We start from the raw sequence: 16,623 nt of genomic DNA, 5'->3' as shown, positions 1-16,623 counted from the left end.
TTTAATTCTTTGTGATCCAGTCTTCCATTATTCCTGAAAGGCATCCAGTGGGAATAGAGCACTTGTCTAGTCTGGTTAATTAGGACAAGATCAACTTAATGTGTCAGTTTGTTTGGTTATATAACTCCATGAAGTTTATGCCTAAAAAATGTAACAAAATGGTTAGCTTTCCTTTTCTTTTTTTCCCCTTCTCTACCATGTGTAGGTCTGTAATTTTAAGTATGTTTGACTTTAATTTTAGTTACAGTCTTCTGTGAGGAGGACAGCACTTCTGGGAAGAGAAAGAAGGAAGGGAAAAACAACTTCCTTTACATAATTAGTGAAGAGGTTGCTACTTAGTAGCTCTAATTATTATAGAATTCCTATTAAATTATTGGTAGTGGCTTAACAGTTAAAAAACTTCATTTAGTGGAATTTATGTTAGTGTATTTTTAGGTAGAAGAGTGTTCTAGGGTGAGCATTCATTTTCCTTAGTGGTGTTTGTCCTAGAAGATGCCATAAAGAAATTCACTAGAAAATAGATAAAAATGTAACTTTGTTCTCAGTACATCTTTCTTGTCAGCTAATTATTTTAAGGAGATTTAATGAAACTTGAAAAACATGAAGAAAACAGGTAAAGAAATGAAAGCAGTGGGTTTTCTAATGCTTCCATCACCAGACATTTTCTAACGATGAAGCTAGTCACAAAATCATGAGACTGAAGTAGAAAGCTCCAAGAATATAAACACCTATATATGTATCTTTTCAGATTTTTGTGTTACTCTTTAACCTTTACCAGTTTTCAAGCTGATCTTCAGGTCAAAGAGTAATAGTTACCCCCTCCCTTCCTTCCAAGAAAATGGAAATCGCTATGAAAATGCATGATGTCAGGACTTGAGAGGCTTATTTTATTTTTATTTTTTTTGTTTCCTCTGTCCTAGATGTTATAATAAAATTAAATCAGATTAAGATCAGCATTATCTCTGCCCTTTCCTTCAGCACCTCTCTACTTTCTCCCTTTTTTCTGACGCAGCACAACTTAAGAGCGGCCGCAAAGCTGCTTGTGTCCTTGCACAGCCGTGTAAAAGTGCAGGTGAAAAGCCTGGAGCTGGACTGGTTACAGATATATCCAAGGAGGGAATACTAAAGAGAAGGGTTTGTCTTGCCAGGCAGGCTGCAAACATTTTGGTGAAGAGAGAGGATGCTTGCCAGGGAGATGTTCCATTGTGCCACAGACCATCTCTGAAACCTAAAGTCACTTCTGCTGCTTGAAGGGACAGGCAGGAGCTCAGGGCTTGACTGGCATTGAGCATGGGAGGAATAAAGCAGGATCCCTGTCCTATGTCTCCTCCTCCCGTATTTCCCTCCCAGCACTGCATTATAGGCTGGCCCCGGAGAGGGATCCAGCCTGGTGCTCAGTCTTCTGAAAATTGAAGAGGCACAGTCAACATCCAAAATTGGTTTTGGCTACTTGAGATTGAGGAGGCAGGTCATCTCCTTGGTAAGAGAAGGGCTTCATGGCAGTGCCTTAAGAGCTGTTGGGAGATAGAAGTACTCTTTGCTGATGAGCAGGAGTGCGGGAGAGGGAATGCGCAGCTGCTCCGTGGATGGATGGCTGCAGCAGGAACTGAACAGGGTTTGTGGCACTCTGGAGCAGGATCATTTTTTCCTTCAGACTGTAAATCTCTTTACCTGTGGGAGGATCCAACCTTCATTTTCCCTTCTGTGCACAATTCTTTCCTCTGTCTTCCCTAGAATAGCAAACAGACCCTACGTGTGGCGCTTCCCACCAAGCCTGTGCAGAACTCTGTTTTCGCTTTTCTTTTCATGCTTGCTGAGCTAATTCAAACAAAAGAGAGTGTGTTTTAGCTCTTGGAGTTTGGGGCATGTGCTTACTCTTTCACTGTTTAATTAACTGCAGGGGTCCTAATTTTTGGCTCCACTTATTAATCCGTGTTTGTGTTACTGTTTATTATTTTAACCCGAAGGATGATCATATAGGAATGTGGCTGCTAAAATGGAAGAGAGTTTTTGAAGAAAACTGTTTTTGAAGAGAGTTTAATGATATACATGAATGATGCTATTTTCATGCAGATATGTCTAATCCTTTATGAATGATTTCTCCTCAAGTGAAATTGAAAATATGGAGATACGTATGGATAGGTTTTGTTGTGCAGCTTGTAGTAGATTGTACTCATCTCTGAGCAAAGGGAGATTTATTTTTGAGACCATCTTAATTCATTTGGAGATCAAGTAGACTACTAATTCTTACCCAGCTTTTTTTTTTTGTTCTAACTGTGTGTCTCATCTGTTTGGGCCACTCGCTTACTACAACTGCGCTTCTTTTTTTTGCTTTAACCACAATGATCAAAAAAAGTCCATTAAACGTTTATGATGATTTTTCAAGGGTGACTTTTACAAACTGAAAAGCTCCCACAGGAGCTGCACAGAAATCTGTACCTGGTTTATGCAGCAGAGGCTGGTCTGCAGTTCTGTAACTGCTTGGCTTCATGGCATGTGATGGGGCTGATGGCACTGGGGAGGCAACAGACACGTGCCACTGCCTTAAAAAAAAAAATCAGTCATTGTTATTTTTGTCTGTTTCACATGCCAAATGTTAAAAATAGATTGTAGAGTTGCATAAATATGTTCCCTGCTAGATAACTTCCAATTTGTTAAAGGCATAATCGGGTGCATAACTGCCTAAAAACTGACATTAAAATGCCTAAGGAGTGGGCAGCTTCTGAGGCACCTGTAAAGGGCACTGGAGGACCCTACATTCAGATCCCTGATCACTGTGGATTTTATTTAAAATGTTACAAAAGCCACTTAAGCCCTTATCTTTAAAAGTATGTTGATATCTAAATGATGTGACTTAGTACCTTTGAGAATCTGACCCACAATCTCTGTCTATGCTCCCAGTATTGCAGTGCTTCACTTCATGGGCTGCTGTGGAGTCAAGACAGTGGTGATTCAGAGCAGAGCTTTTCCAGCATACTGGCAATAAGAAAAGCAAAAGGGTTTAAGAAAGCCAGGAGGGTGAAACTTGGTGTCAATATGCAGGACTTTTGGTAAATTGTCAGTTTGCATTCAAAAGGAAAAGGAAGTTGAAAGGAATAGTGTAGAAAGGGAAGTTCCCACTTGCTGCACAGATGTGGTAATAGTGATTTAGTTAATATTTATACAATATTTGGATTTGAAAAGACCTATTCCTGTAGAAATATTTTCATCACCTTCATTGAGCTTTGGATAAACTTCTCAATCTCTACAAAAAATACTTGGTTTTTTAATTGCTTAACACGATGTTGCTGAACATAAATGCTGGAAATAACTCTTTTCCCTGCTTTCCTGTCTGCAGAAAATGAAACTCAGTGGCTGAGTGGAAGGGAAGGGACTACACAAAGGGCTCGGGGGTGAATTGCTCACTCTTTCCCTGGGTTGGCAAGTAGTTAAGGTTTCTTCTGATAGTTCTGATCATTTAGATAATGTACCTGCTTGGTGTGTTAGCTCATATCAGCGGTTCTGCCTTGAAGGAGCTCTCCCAGTTATCCCTGCTGACCATGATTCAGTTCATTTTTCTGAGCTGTCAAGGAGTGTAGAAAAGATTATTTTGGACGAAACCTAAATAAATGCCCCAAGAAGGTGCTGCAGCTGTCTGTGGGCATTGAAACTAGAGTTAGTCCAACACAACCTTTCTTCCCTGCACACATGGTGGATACACTGCGTGGTGAGCACCAGCTCTTTTGATCTGTTGATCTGTTCCTGATGAGCTCCCCTGCTTGCTACTGAAGACATAGCCTCAGCTGACCCCAGTGGTGAAAGGAAGATATAAAAATATCGTACACAAGAGGTAATTCCTCCTGGTGAATTGGAGATGGGAAGATGACAGAAAGGCTTGTGCTCATTGATTTCAAATAATTGGTTAATTTTTTTTTTTTTTAAGAAAAAAACCCATGCAGTTGTAAATTGTTCACTGGCAGTGATGCACCAGTCCTCGAGATAGAAGAAAACCTCTTTGCTCTTTGGTGACAGTGTTTGATGAGCGTGGACAGACGGCTACATCTGTTCTGTCATGATTTGCTTGCCTCAGCTTATTGCCAAGGGAGGAGGCGGTGCTTTCCTTGGAGCTGCCATTCTCCTGTCTCAGGAAGGGAGGCACAAAATGCAACAGAGGAGACTAATTTTAAGTCTGTTTTTTCTGTATCACCGTTGAAGGAAGGCTGAGAGTAAAAGAGTGGCTGGCAGTGCTTCTGCTCTTCTCTTCCTTCTGGGAGAGTTCAGCACTGGTGTGGTCCCTGCCATTCCCTGTGCTCTTAATGATCAGTCTGGTTTGTAGCACTTGTTGATAGCTCATTACTGAATAAAACAGTCATTGTCCAGCAGTGTGTATTGATTTTTGAATAGCCTACGTGACACGTTTCTTTTATGTGTTATTCCTCCCTAAAGAGTTGTTAACACACAGTGAAATATGATAGATTTTGGTTGCTTTCAGATTAGCAGGTTCTTATTTTGTTCTTTCAGATCCACTTTTTTGGGTTGGTGAGTTTTGACCTGAAGTGAAGGAACGATCAGAGGTTTTTTTGATAGCTTTCCTATTCTGGATCAGTGACGTTTTGAAAACTAGGGCAAGAGAAAAACCAAGGTCACTTAGAGTCCTACGAAAAGGCCCAACAAAGAATCCATTCACCCTCATAAAAATAAAAATCCGTATTAATTAACCACGTGGTAGAGATAAGAATTGGAGAGCTTGATTAAATCATTAGCGCCTCTGAGCAGTAGCGTCGGAGGGGAGCTGGGAGGGAAAACACACTCAGCCTGAAAATTGCAATACGACTGCCTGCCACGGTGCCAGAAGCACATCTGTATCGAGCTGTGTGTGGTGTGGCCTGCCTGGAAACAGTGACTGCTGCACTACAGTCTGGGGAAATATTGGCGGGCATGGAGTTTTGTTATTAATTCAGGGGGAAGGTCTATCATTATTATTTATTTGGGTAGGAAAATAAGGCAGCTGAGGCAGCAGCTGCTTGGAAGGCAGCCTGGTGGATTGCATTAGGCAGTGGCTATAGTGGAGGGTTTGAAGCGTTCTTAGGCATGTGCAGTGAACTAACCACCTTGTACTTTCACCTGGTGAGACATTTTGCCTGAGAGCTGCTCATGTGAATCAACACTTCCAGTATCTGGCCCATATTGCATAATGAAGCATGTTAATATGGATGTCAACCAAAACAAGACCAAGTGTCTCCTCCTAACCATCTTTCTGTCACTGATCCCAAACGCACGTTCTCCAAAGCAGTAGCAGTATAGTGTTTTTGGCAAGAGCTGTAGCTGCAAAAGTCACTGGCGTCAGCCACAGTAGTCAATATTTGCTTTCTGTCCCTTTTTAAGTGCTAGAGCAATGCCAGCCTTGACTGTCTGATAAAATTGAGCGCAGCTACCCAATAATTGCTTGTTGAGTAACTGGAATGGCTTTCACATGGTGTTCAACCAAAGGGTGTGGTTGGGTCCTGTGCTAACATGAAGCCATTATCTCCATGCTATTTTTGTCCTTCTCGTGAGCGTGTTTGCACTTACTTTCTGTTTCCTGAACAAAACATGATTTTGTCATTGCATTTTTGCCTGCATCTTTAAGATTACCCTTATCTTACTGTTCCGCATGATCTCTGATGATTATAAAGAACTGTAAAACAATGCAGTAAGCAGGGCAAACTGACTGCTTCATGCTTCTACAGGATCATAGTGTTGCACATTAGAGGAGGGCTGTTGAAAGGCACCTTAGTTACAGGATGCAAAACAGTCCTCGACGCACATAATGCATGAATGTTTTTGTTGCCACTCACCCTCCCAGTGAAGCAGGAGGAGGCCTGTGGTGTTGGGAGCAGGAAGCTGGGTTATCCTCAAGAGAATTGCTGTGCTTCATGAGCTGATGAAGCTCCTTCAGGCCGTCTTGGATGATGAAAAGACAGCTACGACTGGGGTTTGTGTTTACAAATTCCCAGAGTGTAGTAAAGTGTGAGACATTTTCCTCTGAGTGGCATTTTCATTTTTATGGGCAGAGGAGTCAACATTATTATTTTTTTTCCCCCAAGGACTTGATATTTTTAGTATCCTTCATCCTGCCCAGCCTACCGAAACGTACGTGTATCTATTGCTGAGTAGTCTTTCACTTGCCTTATGATGTCAAACTTGCATTTAATTAATCTTTGGTGCAAGAGCTTGCTTTCTGAGGCAGAAGGGATGGTCTGTTCCCACCTAGATTTGTTTCTTTGTGCAAGCTGATGGCCTGGTCAGTGTCCAGCTGCCTCTCCCATGCAGTGGGAGGATTTATCCCAGCTGGGAAGTGGGCAGCAAGTACCCCTCAGCTGCCTTGCCCAATGTGTCCCTCCATGGGCTGTTCACCCTGCTGGACCACCCACAGCTCCTTAGGGAGCTGCCTTGAGGCCATGGAGCAGGACATGCACCAGGGCCCTGGATGGGCATTCCCTGGTCCATCTGCCTCTCTGTACATGGGAGCTCCGAGCCTCTCTTCGCCCTGACCCTCTGCTCCAGCTGCCTGACTCAGCCCCTCTGGCCGCCCAGCACAGCGAGGAGAGGAGCTTGTTCTTTCTCTCTGCTTTGCACCTCTCCTGCCCCTCAGGCTTTGCTTCCCTGCTGCCTGCCATGAGCGTTGCAGGATACCCCTGGTGCACTGCCCGTCGCCATGTGCCCACCTCAGCCCTCAGAGGGAAGGGTGGGAAGAACCCTGCAGCTGGCACAGGCCAAAGGTGATGGTTTGGGTGACCAACACATCAGCTCTCCCAACTGTGTAGTCTTGCCCTCCTCAGCTAGTAGTCTATTTGACCTGCTTTCTAATGCCTGGGCTATTCACAACCAGTGCAGCCTTTTGGATGTTTATTCCAGTGGGGAAGAAGGCAGGGATGACCACCTTCCTGCAGCTCCAGGCAGGCCCCTTTCGGGCATGCTGTTACTTTTTAATCTGTTTTTGGGAAACCAGTCCCAGTACTTGCAGTCAAGGCTGCTGTGGAAAGGGAGAGAAGGAGTTTGTGTTCAGGCTCATTCCCAGGAGCCTTTGGAATGGCTGCTGGAGGAATGGGAGTCTGTAATCTCAGGGGCCAGCACCTCCAGCCGTCACCTCAGACCTGTGCACAGACATCCAGCCCCTAGGGATGTATGGTTGGGTTTTGTGGTGTTTCTTGGGAATGGGGTGGTTTTTTGGGAGGGAGCATGAGCTGGAGAGTCATGTAATGCACTGGCCATGACCAGGGCCAGGGGGCTGGTCTGGTCTGACTCTGCTGCTCACCCTCTGGTTCACCTTTCAGGGGAACTTGTCTTTTTTTTGTCTCTACTGCCCACAGGCCATGGAAAAAGGCCTTCCCCTCTCTTGAGCTCTACTCTGGTACGAGAAACAGCTTAAATACTCTAATTTTTGAAACATGGGCTTAACTAACTCCCTGTCTCCCTTCACAACTGGTGGTAGTTGCTCACCCTGTACCACCGTGAGGGACCTGGGGGCTGAGCTGGATCTCTGTGTGTCACTGGGTCACGCTTTGAGTTCTGCGTCACTGTTTTTTTGCTGTGAAACAAGTTCAAACACTTCCTTCTTCCTTCCGCCTATTTTAAAACCCTGTGAGCTCCTTTTTGGCTGGATTAATAATCTGTATACCCTAGGGAGGACCCAGCACTGAAAAGGTTGCTGTTAGAGGTTGTGTTCCCCCCATGACATCTAAATAACTCTCCAGGCCTTCAGTTGGCAGCCAAGACATCTCATCGTGTGGCTTCACCTGCAGATGTGCATTTATCACAGTCTGCATCCTGGTCCCATCACCCAATGTAATGCATGGCTTTTCCTGAATTTCAAGATGTATCTTGTACTGATGATGGCCCAGAGTCTTTCAAGGAACATTAGGAATGAACAGAGTTATTGTAGACATATTTCTTTACAGAGTTATGTGTTCACACCACTGTTTGTATTTGCTGAGCTTCTGAGAAAACCTTCATTAGTTGCTTCTTGCTGCATCCTGTAGAGTATGCTTGATGGTTGTAGAGGTCTCTGCAGAATCAACTCTGCAAGCAAGAAAATACCATCTCTAAAATATGACTCGAGAAAAACTGACATTAAATAATAGTTAATAGTAACATAATATCTGGAAGAAGGGACCTTAGGTTTGAGATGAATGCTGTGTAAGTTTTTAAGAAAGAGAAATAAAACCAGATAATTTTTTCCATTAACAGTTTTTTTCCTTTTTTTTTTTTTTATTTCCCAGTGCAGCGAGAGTTCACACAGAAGAAAACCTTCACTAGTTGGATAAATTCAATATTGGCAAAGGTAGGAACGGGATTCTTTAGCAAAGACATGCCTTTACCTTTTCAATTTGGATGTGCTGTATGGAGATTGATTTTTAGGAATAAACAAAATTAGTATGAGTTTTTTTTCATCACTGGATGGAAAAAGTAGCCCCTGGAAAGCATTTGTTTAATAAGTGCAACAGCACTGTATTGGTGAATGTCCAAGAACGTTTGTAAGAGATGGTTTTTAAGTAGATGACACTCTTCCTTGCTCATGTGGTAAAACTTGTGGTGAATGTCTCAGGGTTTTATGGGTTTCTGTGTTTACAATTAGTTTTACTGTGATTAGGTAAGTGTTATTCTATTATGCAATCCAAGAACATGAGTGTAATGAGCTGACCTGAGTGACTGGTAAGTATTAAGACAAACCTCATAGTAGCGTAGGCACTCTTTAAGCTTTCGCAAAACAGCTCCTGCAGCTGTGCTGAGGCTCTGACTTGCTCAGGTAAGAAAAAATAATCCTATTTTGGTCCCTCCTTGAGCAGAAGCTGATGAGCTCATGATAAATTTGTGTTATGTTCATCACAAGTGGGTAAAAAGAGGTTTAGTTATGCAACTTTATACTCAAATTTGTACTTAGGGTATATTGATTAAGGTCTCAAAATATGAATTAACTGCTTTGTTTAGCTTTCCCTTTCTCAAAATTTTGGGGTCTTTTGCAACATGCTTCCTTGAAAAATGTAAATACTTGAAAGTGAGGCCTAAAATAACCCATATAAAACACAGAGGCAGAGCAAAGGGGAATAAGACACAAACATAATAATGGGTTAGAAGAAGGATATGGCTGATTAGATGCAGGATTTTTATTCCAGCTTAATGAAAAAATAAAGGATGCTAGACATTTTTTAACAGAGTAATCAGAGTGTAATGTTTTGTAGTGTGATGAATTCAAAATGACAAAAGATAAAAATTTATTTTGCAGCATACACCTCCTTCTGTTATCTCAGACCTGTATACAGACATACAGCAAGGACATTTGCTTCTTGATCTGTTGGAAGTGCTTTCAGGTCAACATCTGGTAAGACAGAGTAATAAAAATATTACCTCAATCCTTTTCCAAATCCAGCAAAGATTTCTGGATATGCTTAATTGTAACCATATGAATGATCCTTCTGGAGTCGTAGAGCTAGTTGCAAGTTTACACCACTGACTCTGAAACACACTGAAACAAGTTGATCCAAAGCAGTTTATGAATCTTTGCAGGACTTCTCTTATCAAAATGTAGAATAAAATTAATTTTTACAGTTGAGGATGTAACATGTTCTTTTTGCTTCGCAGCCACGGGAAAAAGGATTTAATACCTTCCAGTGTAGAAGTAATATAGAAAATGCTTTGACATTTTTAAAGAGCAGATCAGTGAGTATTAACTTCAAAATTCCCAACTAAAGCCAGTTTAGCTGGTGGAACATTTTCTTTGTTAACAATGATCCCTTTTTTTTCCTTCTTAGCTGAAGCTCATAAATATTCATGTTGCTGACATTATCGAAGGAAAACCTTCCATTGTGCTTGGCCTAATCTGGACCATTATATTTCATTTTCATGTAAGTATTTCAGCGATGTAAGAGAGTTTTAGTAGGGGGAAAAAGCACAAAAATGTGTTATAGGATTGCCAAATGGGATGAATTAGAACAAAGCAAAAGATTATCTTCTGACATCTGGAAGTGACAGCTCAAGGAGGAGATACACCAGTGCTGCTTCACCAGGGCAGTGATGGCAGTGATGAACAGTATGTAGCTGCAAATGGTAGGAAGGAAAGATTGAGAATTTTCTTGAAGTAACAAATTAAAAAATAGGCTAAACTTTGCCTGTCTAAGACCTGTATCGATTAAGCTCCAAATGGAGCAAATAGTGTGAAGTGGCTCATCCATCTCCCTCAGAGGCAGCCCTGCTCTTCACTGCTCTTCATTGTAAGCCCTGCTTACAATGTACAATTCTTGTTGTTATTTTTTTCAGTACCAGGTGCCTGAAATAACACAAAGGCTGTCGTAATAATGTTTCTTATACGATAAGAAGCTCAGAAGCAAAGTTTTTTAACAGTATTTAGCCCATATTTTTCATGGTAGAGGCACTTTGATGCTGAAGATTCTTGTGCTGCACGTAGCCTATGCAGTACCTTCTTACCTAAACCAAGCTTCTGTAACCAAATGTAGATCTCTGAGGCCTGCACTCTGAGTGAGCAGGTTAACTCTGAGCATGTGTAATACATGTCACTGTTGACAGCAGAAAACACAGCTACCACAGACTGCTGTCACTGGTAGAAGTAGAAATTGAGTGAGGAGGACCCTTGACGTCATTGCTGGTACCCACAGGATAAAATGGAAGTCTTTGGATGAATATATCCTGCCAAAAAATTGTCTAAAGATGGGAATTCCGCATGAAATAGTTCAGATTGTACAGATTGAAAAGCCTGATCTGATTTTGGGTGGGAGGGAAACTACTGTTACAGCTGTGATTTGAGTCCTGTCTAATTCTCTGTGGTGTTCTGCCAGTGATGTCTTGGTAATTTTTCACTGAAGCCTGATTAAGTCTCCCATCATCTCTGATAGATTGAAGAACTTGCCAGGACACTTGCTTGTACTTACAATCAGCCTTCACTTGATTGTTCAAGTGCTGTTGACTCCTCTCCAAAGGCAAGCAGATCAGCTAAAAAAAGTGCTAAAATTAAGGAACGGTGGAAGATGTCTGCTACAAAGGCTCTATTGTTGTGGGCTAAAGAACAGTGTTCACTGTAAGTTCCATCCAAGACTTATAAATAGTATGCTACATTTTGTATTACTGCTTTCTTCTAAATGTGGTGATATTTCTCCCTGTTTTTTAATATTGCTTAGTGACAGCTTAGCAGAAATCCCTTTAAGTTTCAGATGTGCTTACCTGTACTTTTAGCATCAATCAGGCCCTAAATGTTTTGAGATGAGTGAAACTCATCTTATTAATAAAATACAACAATGTAATTTGAGTTGCTTTGCTGTTCTTTTTTGAGGCTTCTGTGTGATAGGTCTAGTGGAATGTTCACATGATTTGCTAGTTTTAATCCTCATGTTTGGCACTGGTTTTAAAAAATTTCAATAATTAATTTTTTTTTTAAATGGAAAATGTAGGATTTTTACGATTCCCGCATCTTGTTTCTTTCTGTCAAAACAGTGTATGATCCCCAAGAATAATCCTCATCCTGGAGGTCCCAGCACCTAATTCTAAATAAATGTTTCCTTATGCTTGATGTACAGATAGCACTGTTGCTTTCTGTTGTGGGAGTATTCACAGCACACAGTCTACAGCAGATACAGATATTTCTTGCAAGGAGCAGACTTTCTGCCACTTACGCTTTTTTTCAAGGGCTGCTGCTTTGCTCCAGGATTTTTCAAATATGTTTTACAGTGATGTCAGTCCTTTCTCTCCAGCTCTTTGGTTGCTTTATGTTCTAATAACATCCTACTAATATTCCATGTTTTTAGTGGGAGATAAAGGCCTTCATCAGCACATCAGACACTTTCTTCTGGGAGAATGGCACTGAAGTTTGCCTTTTAGCTGTGTTTTGTCAGAACAAGATTAATTGGCACGTAAAAACCATCTCTTTGTCCATTTAATCTTCCTCTTTCTTTTGCCTGTTTTTCAGCAATACTGCTGTCTGGTTTTAGTATACTTTCTGAACTGTCATGACACTGAATGATTTTGTTATCAGTGAATCCGTAGTTTTTGATAAAGGAAAAAAATCTTGTAAGTCTTGGCCGGTTGTTTTGTAACTAAGTTTGATCACCCGAAATCCCACATCTTTTCCATGCTGTAACATACTCATAATATACAGGCTGTTTTTGGAAAGTTGTCCCAGAATTCACTGTGGCCTGCAGTGCTGGGCATCTCACAGCCCTGTCCAGGCGCTGCTTAATGGAAGATGTTTTGAAGACACTAAACTAAGAGAAAAAGAAATATTTTCCTGCAGTAGTACATCACTTTTAAGTTCTGGGTTGTGTAAAATGCCAGAGTTGATTCCAATTCTCAGGACCCTTACAGACAAATACTTTGTGTTCTGCAGTGCTTTGCTTGTTGTTTTTCCATCCCTTAGAAAGCAAAAATACTGAGCACAAAGGTGGTGTTCAGAAGGGATATTGGATCAGCAAGGCTTCATTTTCAGAATGCAACATAAGACAAAAAAAAATAGTCATTTTTCAAGAATAATATAAAAATATGTAATTGTAGAAAGATTGGATGGTATTGGCTGTACTGTTGTCTGACTCAGCTTCTGCAGAAGTTCAGTGGCAGGGTTCTCTTGGATTTGGTTCGTACTCCATTTTACTAAACTTATATTCTATTTCTAAATTTGTATTTTTAGCCTGTTTACTCAGAAAGCCTAATATTTTGTCTCTAATAATTTTTGGGGTAGGCACGGCTCTATCAACGTGACTGATTTCAAGTCCAGCTGGCGGAGTGGACTGGCTTTTTTAGCCATCATCCAAACCTTACGACCAGGTCTAGTTGATTTGGAGAAGGCAAAAGCCAGAAGCAGTAAAGAAAACCTGAAAGAGGCTTTCAGAATTGCAGAACTGGAGCTGAATATCCCACGGCTCCTTGAGCCTGAAGGTAAATGATGAGCTTTTTTTAAATCTTCGTTATCAGGAGTAAGATTAATATAATCCTGTGTGCCTTGAATTGTAACACAGGAAAAAGTAAGACTGTGTTTAAGTCTGAAATGGAACATTGATCTTTACTGTAATTCTCAAACCTCAAGTTCTTTATAGAGTCAGCTGTACTTAGGAATTATATGATTTTTGAATTGGCAACAACTGCAGGAACAATATGCATAAGAAAGGATATGAAACATTCCTGTTCATGGGAGAAACTTCTTCATTAGTTAATCATGTTATATTAAAATATTCCCAAGGAAAAAAATGTTCATCACATATTAATTTCTGTCAATGGTATGTTAAGTGAGCTGTTGCAAAATAAACATGTTTATGGTAATGTGTTTTAATAACTGCAGTATAGTGTGTAATTATGTGATCAGACCTAGAAGGCTGCATAATTATGTAAATGCTGTATTGGCTCTTGTAGATGTTGACATTATGAATCCAGATGAAAAATCAATCATGACTTATGTGGCTCAGTTTTTGCAATACTCCAAGAATTTGCCTGAGTCTGAAGAAGACATGCAGGTATGTCATGTGGTTTGTCACTGGACATTTTTAAATGAATGTGCATCATGAATGCCAAGACTATCAGTGCTTTCTTTGCCCAGTTTATAATCTCAACCAGTAACAGTTAGATTGTAGAGCCTCTGATTCTGCTGCTGACAGGACTCAATTGGTTTGAATCTTATGATGCTCCTGTGTGGTAAAAAAGACTCCGTCTTACACATTTTTAGTGGAATTGCTGTGGAGGTTATCTTTTTTTTCATTTAAAAGTTACAGAGGGCGTTTTCAAGCTTGGTTGTCTTCCTCTGTGCTCTGAAGTCTGTGTAAATGTTGAGGTAGTAACAAACAGATTTACAAATACACAGAACAACCACCTTTAAATTTAATAGCTGACATGTGAAGTGGACAGAAGTTGTCACTCACAGATGACATCGACTGGAAAACCACGTTTTCTGTTCTCTGTATTCTCCTATGAGAGTTTATGTATTAATTGATTATTCACATATCTCCATACCAATAATTTCCCTGTAGGAGGACTGCAGTCAGGCACTTCTTTTGGTTCGTTCACATATGCAATGCCAGGTTTAAAACTTTGGCCTTGCTCTGTAATAGTGCCTAACCCAAAAGTCATCAGAGTCACCAGGAATTTGTTTTTCAGTAGCTTTGAACAGACTTTATCATATGCTCGATGAGTGTTGTTGTATGGCACAATCTAAATTGAAAACAAGGCTTGCAAAATGGAAAAATGAAATTTTCTGCTCTAATTACCAGGAAAAAGTAAGAGAGGCCATGGGCTGGTTGGCTGCACAGGAGGAGAAGTTAGCAAAGCTGCTGATTGACACAGAGAATGAAACATATTACCAGAAGTGCAAAGTAAGTCGCATTTCATGTTTAACTGCTTCTGTGAAACGAAACTGTTTCTGGGAATATTTTTAATATTTTTCATCTTCATTGCCTAAACTGAAGTGTTAAATAAACTTTTAAACAAAAGTTGGAAATCTGACGATGAATTTGGTATGATTGAAGGAAAGGTAGGATAAAATCCTTTCTGTTGTGAAAAAGATATATATTGTTTGGTTTCTGAGCAGAGCACGTTCCTTTTGGAGAGAGTAAAGTAGTATCTTAGTTGATGTAGTTGAAGGCTTGGACGAGATTCAAGCACGTAGGCTCTTTGCAGTGCCTTCACCATTCTGTGATGATTACAACAGTAGGTTTTGCCCAACTAATGTTGTAGAGGAGTAGTTGAAATGTTGGCTATAGGTTGTGCTGAAGTAAAATTTCCTTTGGTTTGTATTGTTGCCAGAGTTTGTAATAAAATGGCCCGTGGGGAACTGTGAGGAGAGGAATTTTCCCTTTCTCTTGCTGGGAGGGGAGAACCGTGTTCTGACTGCACTGGCATCATATTAAATACAGACTTAGGGAATGGCACCTATAATTTCAGACCCAAACACTGCCTGGAGACAAGTATGCCTCTTGCTATCTTGCCTTTGCATGCGTCACACCCTTTGAAGTTAATGGAAGTCATACCAGTGTGTTCAAAGGCAGTACTTGGCTTCATGAGCTTCCATCTGAAGATTTCTGTGAATTACTCTTCTATTTTATCCCTAGGAAATGATGTCATTCATGGAGACATTTAACCAAGAAAAGAACGCCTTTCTGCCTGTGTTGTCATCAAAAAGAAGTGAAGCTGAGCTGAGTGAAGACCAGAAGCAGATGAGGGAAGAGTGGGATAAAATGATCTCTCAGGTCAGAGGCATTTCTTGCTCACCTCGTTACCAGCGTGACTGTGTTTGATGAAGAAGCCTGAGTCTGCCCAAGAATTCACTCTGGGAGAAGTGGGGAGGTGATACTTTATTTGGAATGATAGAAGAGCTATTGACCATGAACCTGAAGTCCAGACAGTCTGAGTGGTGTTCAGTGCCCAAGAGGAGGCAGAAGGTGACTGTGTGTTACCCTTCTGCCTCCTGAGCCTCAGGACTATGAGATGTCTGCAGAAAATGCCCTGCATTTAGTTATCTTTGAGCACTCTTCTGATGAAAGTTTTTGGCCTATTTATGCTTAAAAGGTTATTCTGGGACATAGTCGGGGCTCAGGCAGTGATGCAGCTGGGAAAAGTGTGTTAATATATTCTGATATATTAACAGATCCTGGTTGGCCAGTGCTTTGCAGTGAGGTTGGCTGTGTTAGATCCCTCTGCCACAAATACGGATGTGTTGGGCCATGCTGGTTATTGCTCTTTTTGGAAGAGCTTTTTTGTCAGCCTCATGACAGAAAGCTGTTCGTTTCTGTTTCCCCTCTATTTTTGCAACTAGTTTACTATAAATTTTCCAGTCATTGGGCCTTGGGATGGTCACCAGCGAAGGATTAGTAACACCAAATTTTCTGTGGTGTTACAGAGGTTACAGGCTGGGAGGAAACCTGAGCTTCAGATAAACATAACTGATTTGCAGCTGACTTCACTGGAAGCTCCTTTCCTGAATGGTGACAGGTGTGAAGAGTGGGTTTCTGGGATGTCTGGAGTGTCAGTTTATGCAGCTTTTATCAGTATCTTGGGGATGGAGAAGAAAATAATAGTGAGAAATTTAATCACTTGTTTTCCTTTTAAAGATTAACGAGTGGAAAGCGAAGCTGGACCAGATGTTGCCCTCCCCTCTGGGTAGCATTGAGGCTTGGCTTCAGGAGGTAGAACATCTGCAGGCAGAAGATTTGCCTGATTTGCAGGACCCATTTAAAGCAATGTCTCTCTTCAGAGAAAAAATTGTAATACTTAAGGTATGCTGATCACAAAGGAACATTCTGCTTCAGTTTGACCCAACAAAGCACTTGTGGAATTGGTGTTTGACGTTTTGGGAAGTGGGGTGTGTATGTTTATCTTCTGAAGATGAAAAGCTCTTCTGAACATACCTTTGAAGAATGATGAGTTTAATTAAATAACTGCATGGGTCTATAAGGAAGGTTTATGACTTCACTGGGGTGAGATTAAATTTGAATACTATGTGAATGAGTAAATTATGGTATTCTTTTTTATGTGGTTCCTGCAACTTATTTGTTAAGTAATAACACAGGGTAATTGCATCCTTATCTTTAAATCTGTGCTCAATGCATACCTATTCAGAAAAGCACTTGAGCTCAAGGTTACATTCCAGTGAGTTCAGCAAGTTTGTTTAAAGTTAAA

General features: G+C 40.9%; 1 protein-coding gene across 1 annotated transcript in view; it reads left to right on the top strand.

Moving 5' to 3' along the window:
- Nucleotides 1–16,623, top strand: part of SYNE2 (spectrin repeat containing nuclear envelope protein 2) — a 181,127-nt gene that overhangs the window by 20,403 nt on the left and 144,101 nt on the right. Inside the window, exons 3-12 of the mRNA XM_032689907.1 lie at nucleotides 8,241–8,302; nucleotides 9,245–9,340; nucleotides 9,601–9,678; nucleotides 9,771–9,863; nucleotides 10,869–11,050; nucleotides 12,701–12,897; nucleotides 13,369–13,469; nucleotides 14,220–14,321; nucleotides 15,057–15,194; nucleotides 16,056–16,220. Coding sequence (XP_032545798.1) covers nucleotides 8,241–8,302; nucleotides 9,245–9,340; nucleotides 9,601–9,678; nucleotides 9,771–9,863; nucleotides 10,869–11,050; nucleotides 12,701–12,897; nucleotides 13,369–13,469; nucleotides 14,220–14,321; nucleotides 15,057–15,194; nucleotides 16,056–16,220 — 1,214 coding nt within the window. The remainder of the gene's footprint in view (nucleotides 1–8,240; nucleotides 8,303–9,244; nucleotides 9,341–9,600; nucleotides 9,679–9,770; nucleotides 9,864–10,868; nucleotides 11,051–12,700; nucleotides 12,898–13,368; nucleotides 13,470–14,219; nucleotides 14,322–15,056; nucleotides 15,195–16,055; nucleotides 16,221–16,623) is intronic.

This window comes from Chiroxiphia lanceolata, chromosome 6, assembly GCF_009829145.1.
Source record: "Chiroxiphia lanceolata isolate bChiLan1 chromosome 6, bChiLan1.pri, whole genome shotgun sequence".
In the NCBI taxonomy this organism is placed as follows: Eukaryota; Metazoa; Chordata; class Aves; order Passeriformes; family Pipridae; genus Chiroxiphia; species Chiroxiphia lanceolata.
The sequence above is the reverse complement of the archived record's forward strand: the minus strand, read 5'-3'. Positions and strand labels throughout refer to the sequence as shown.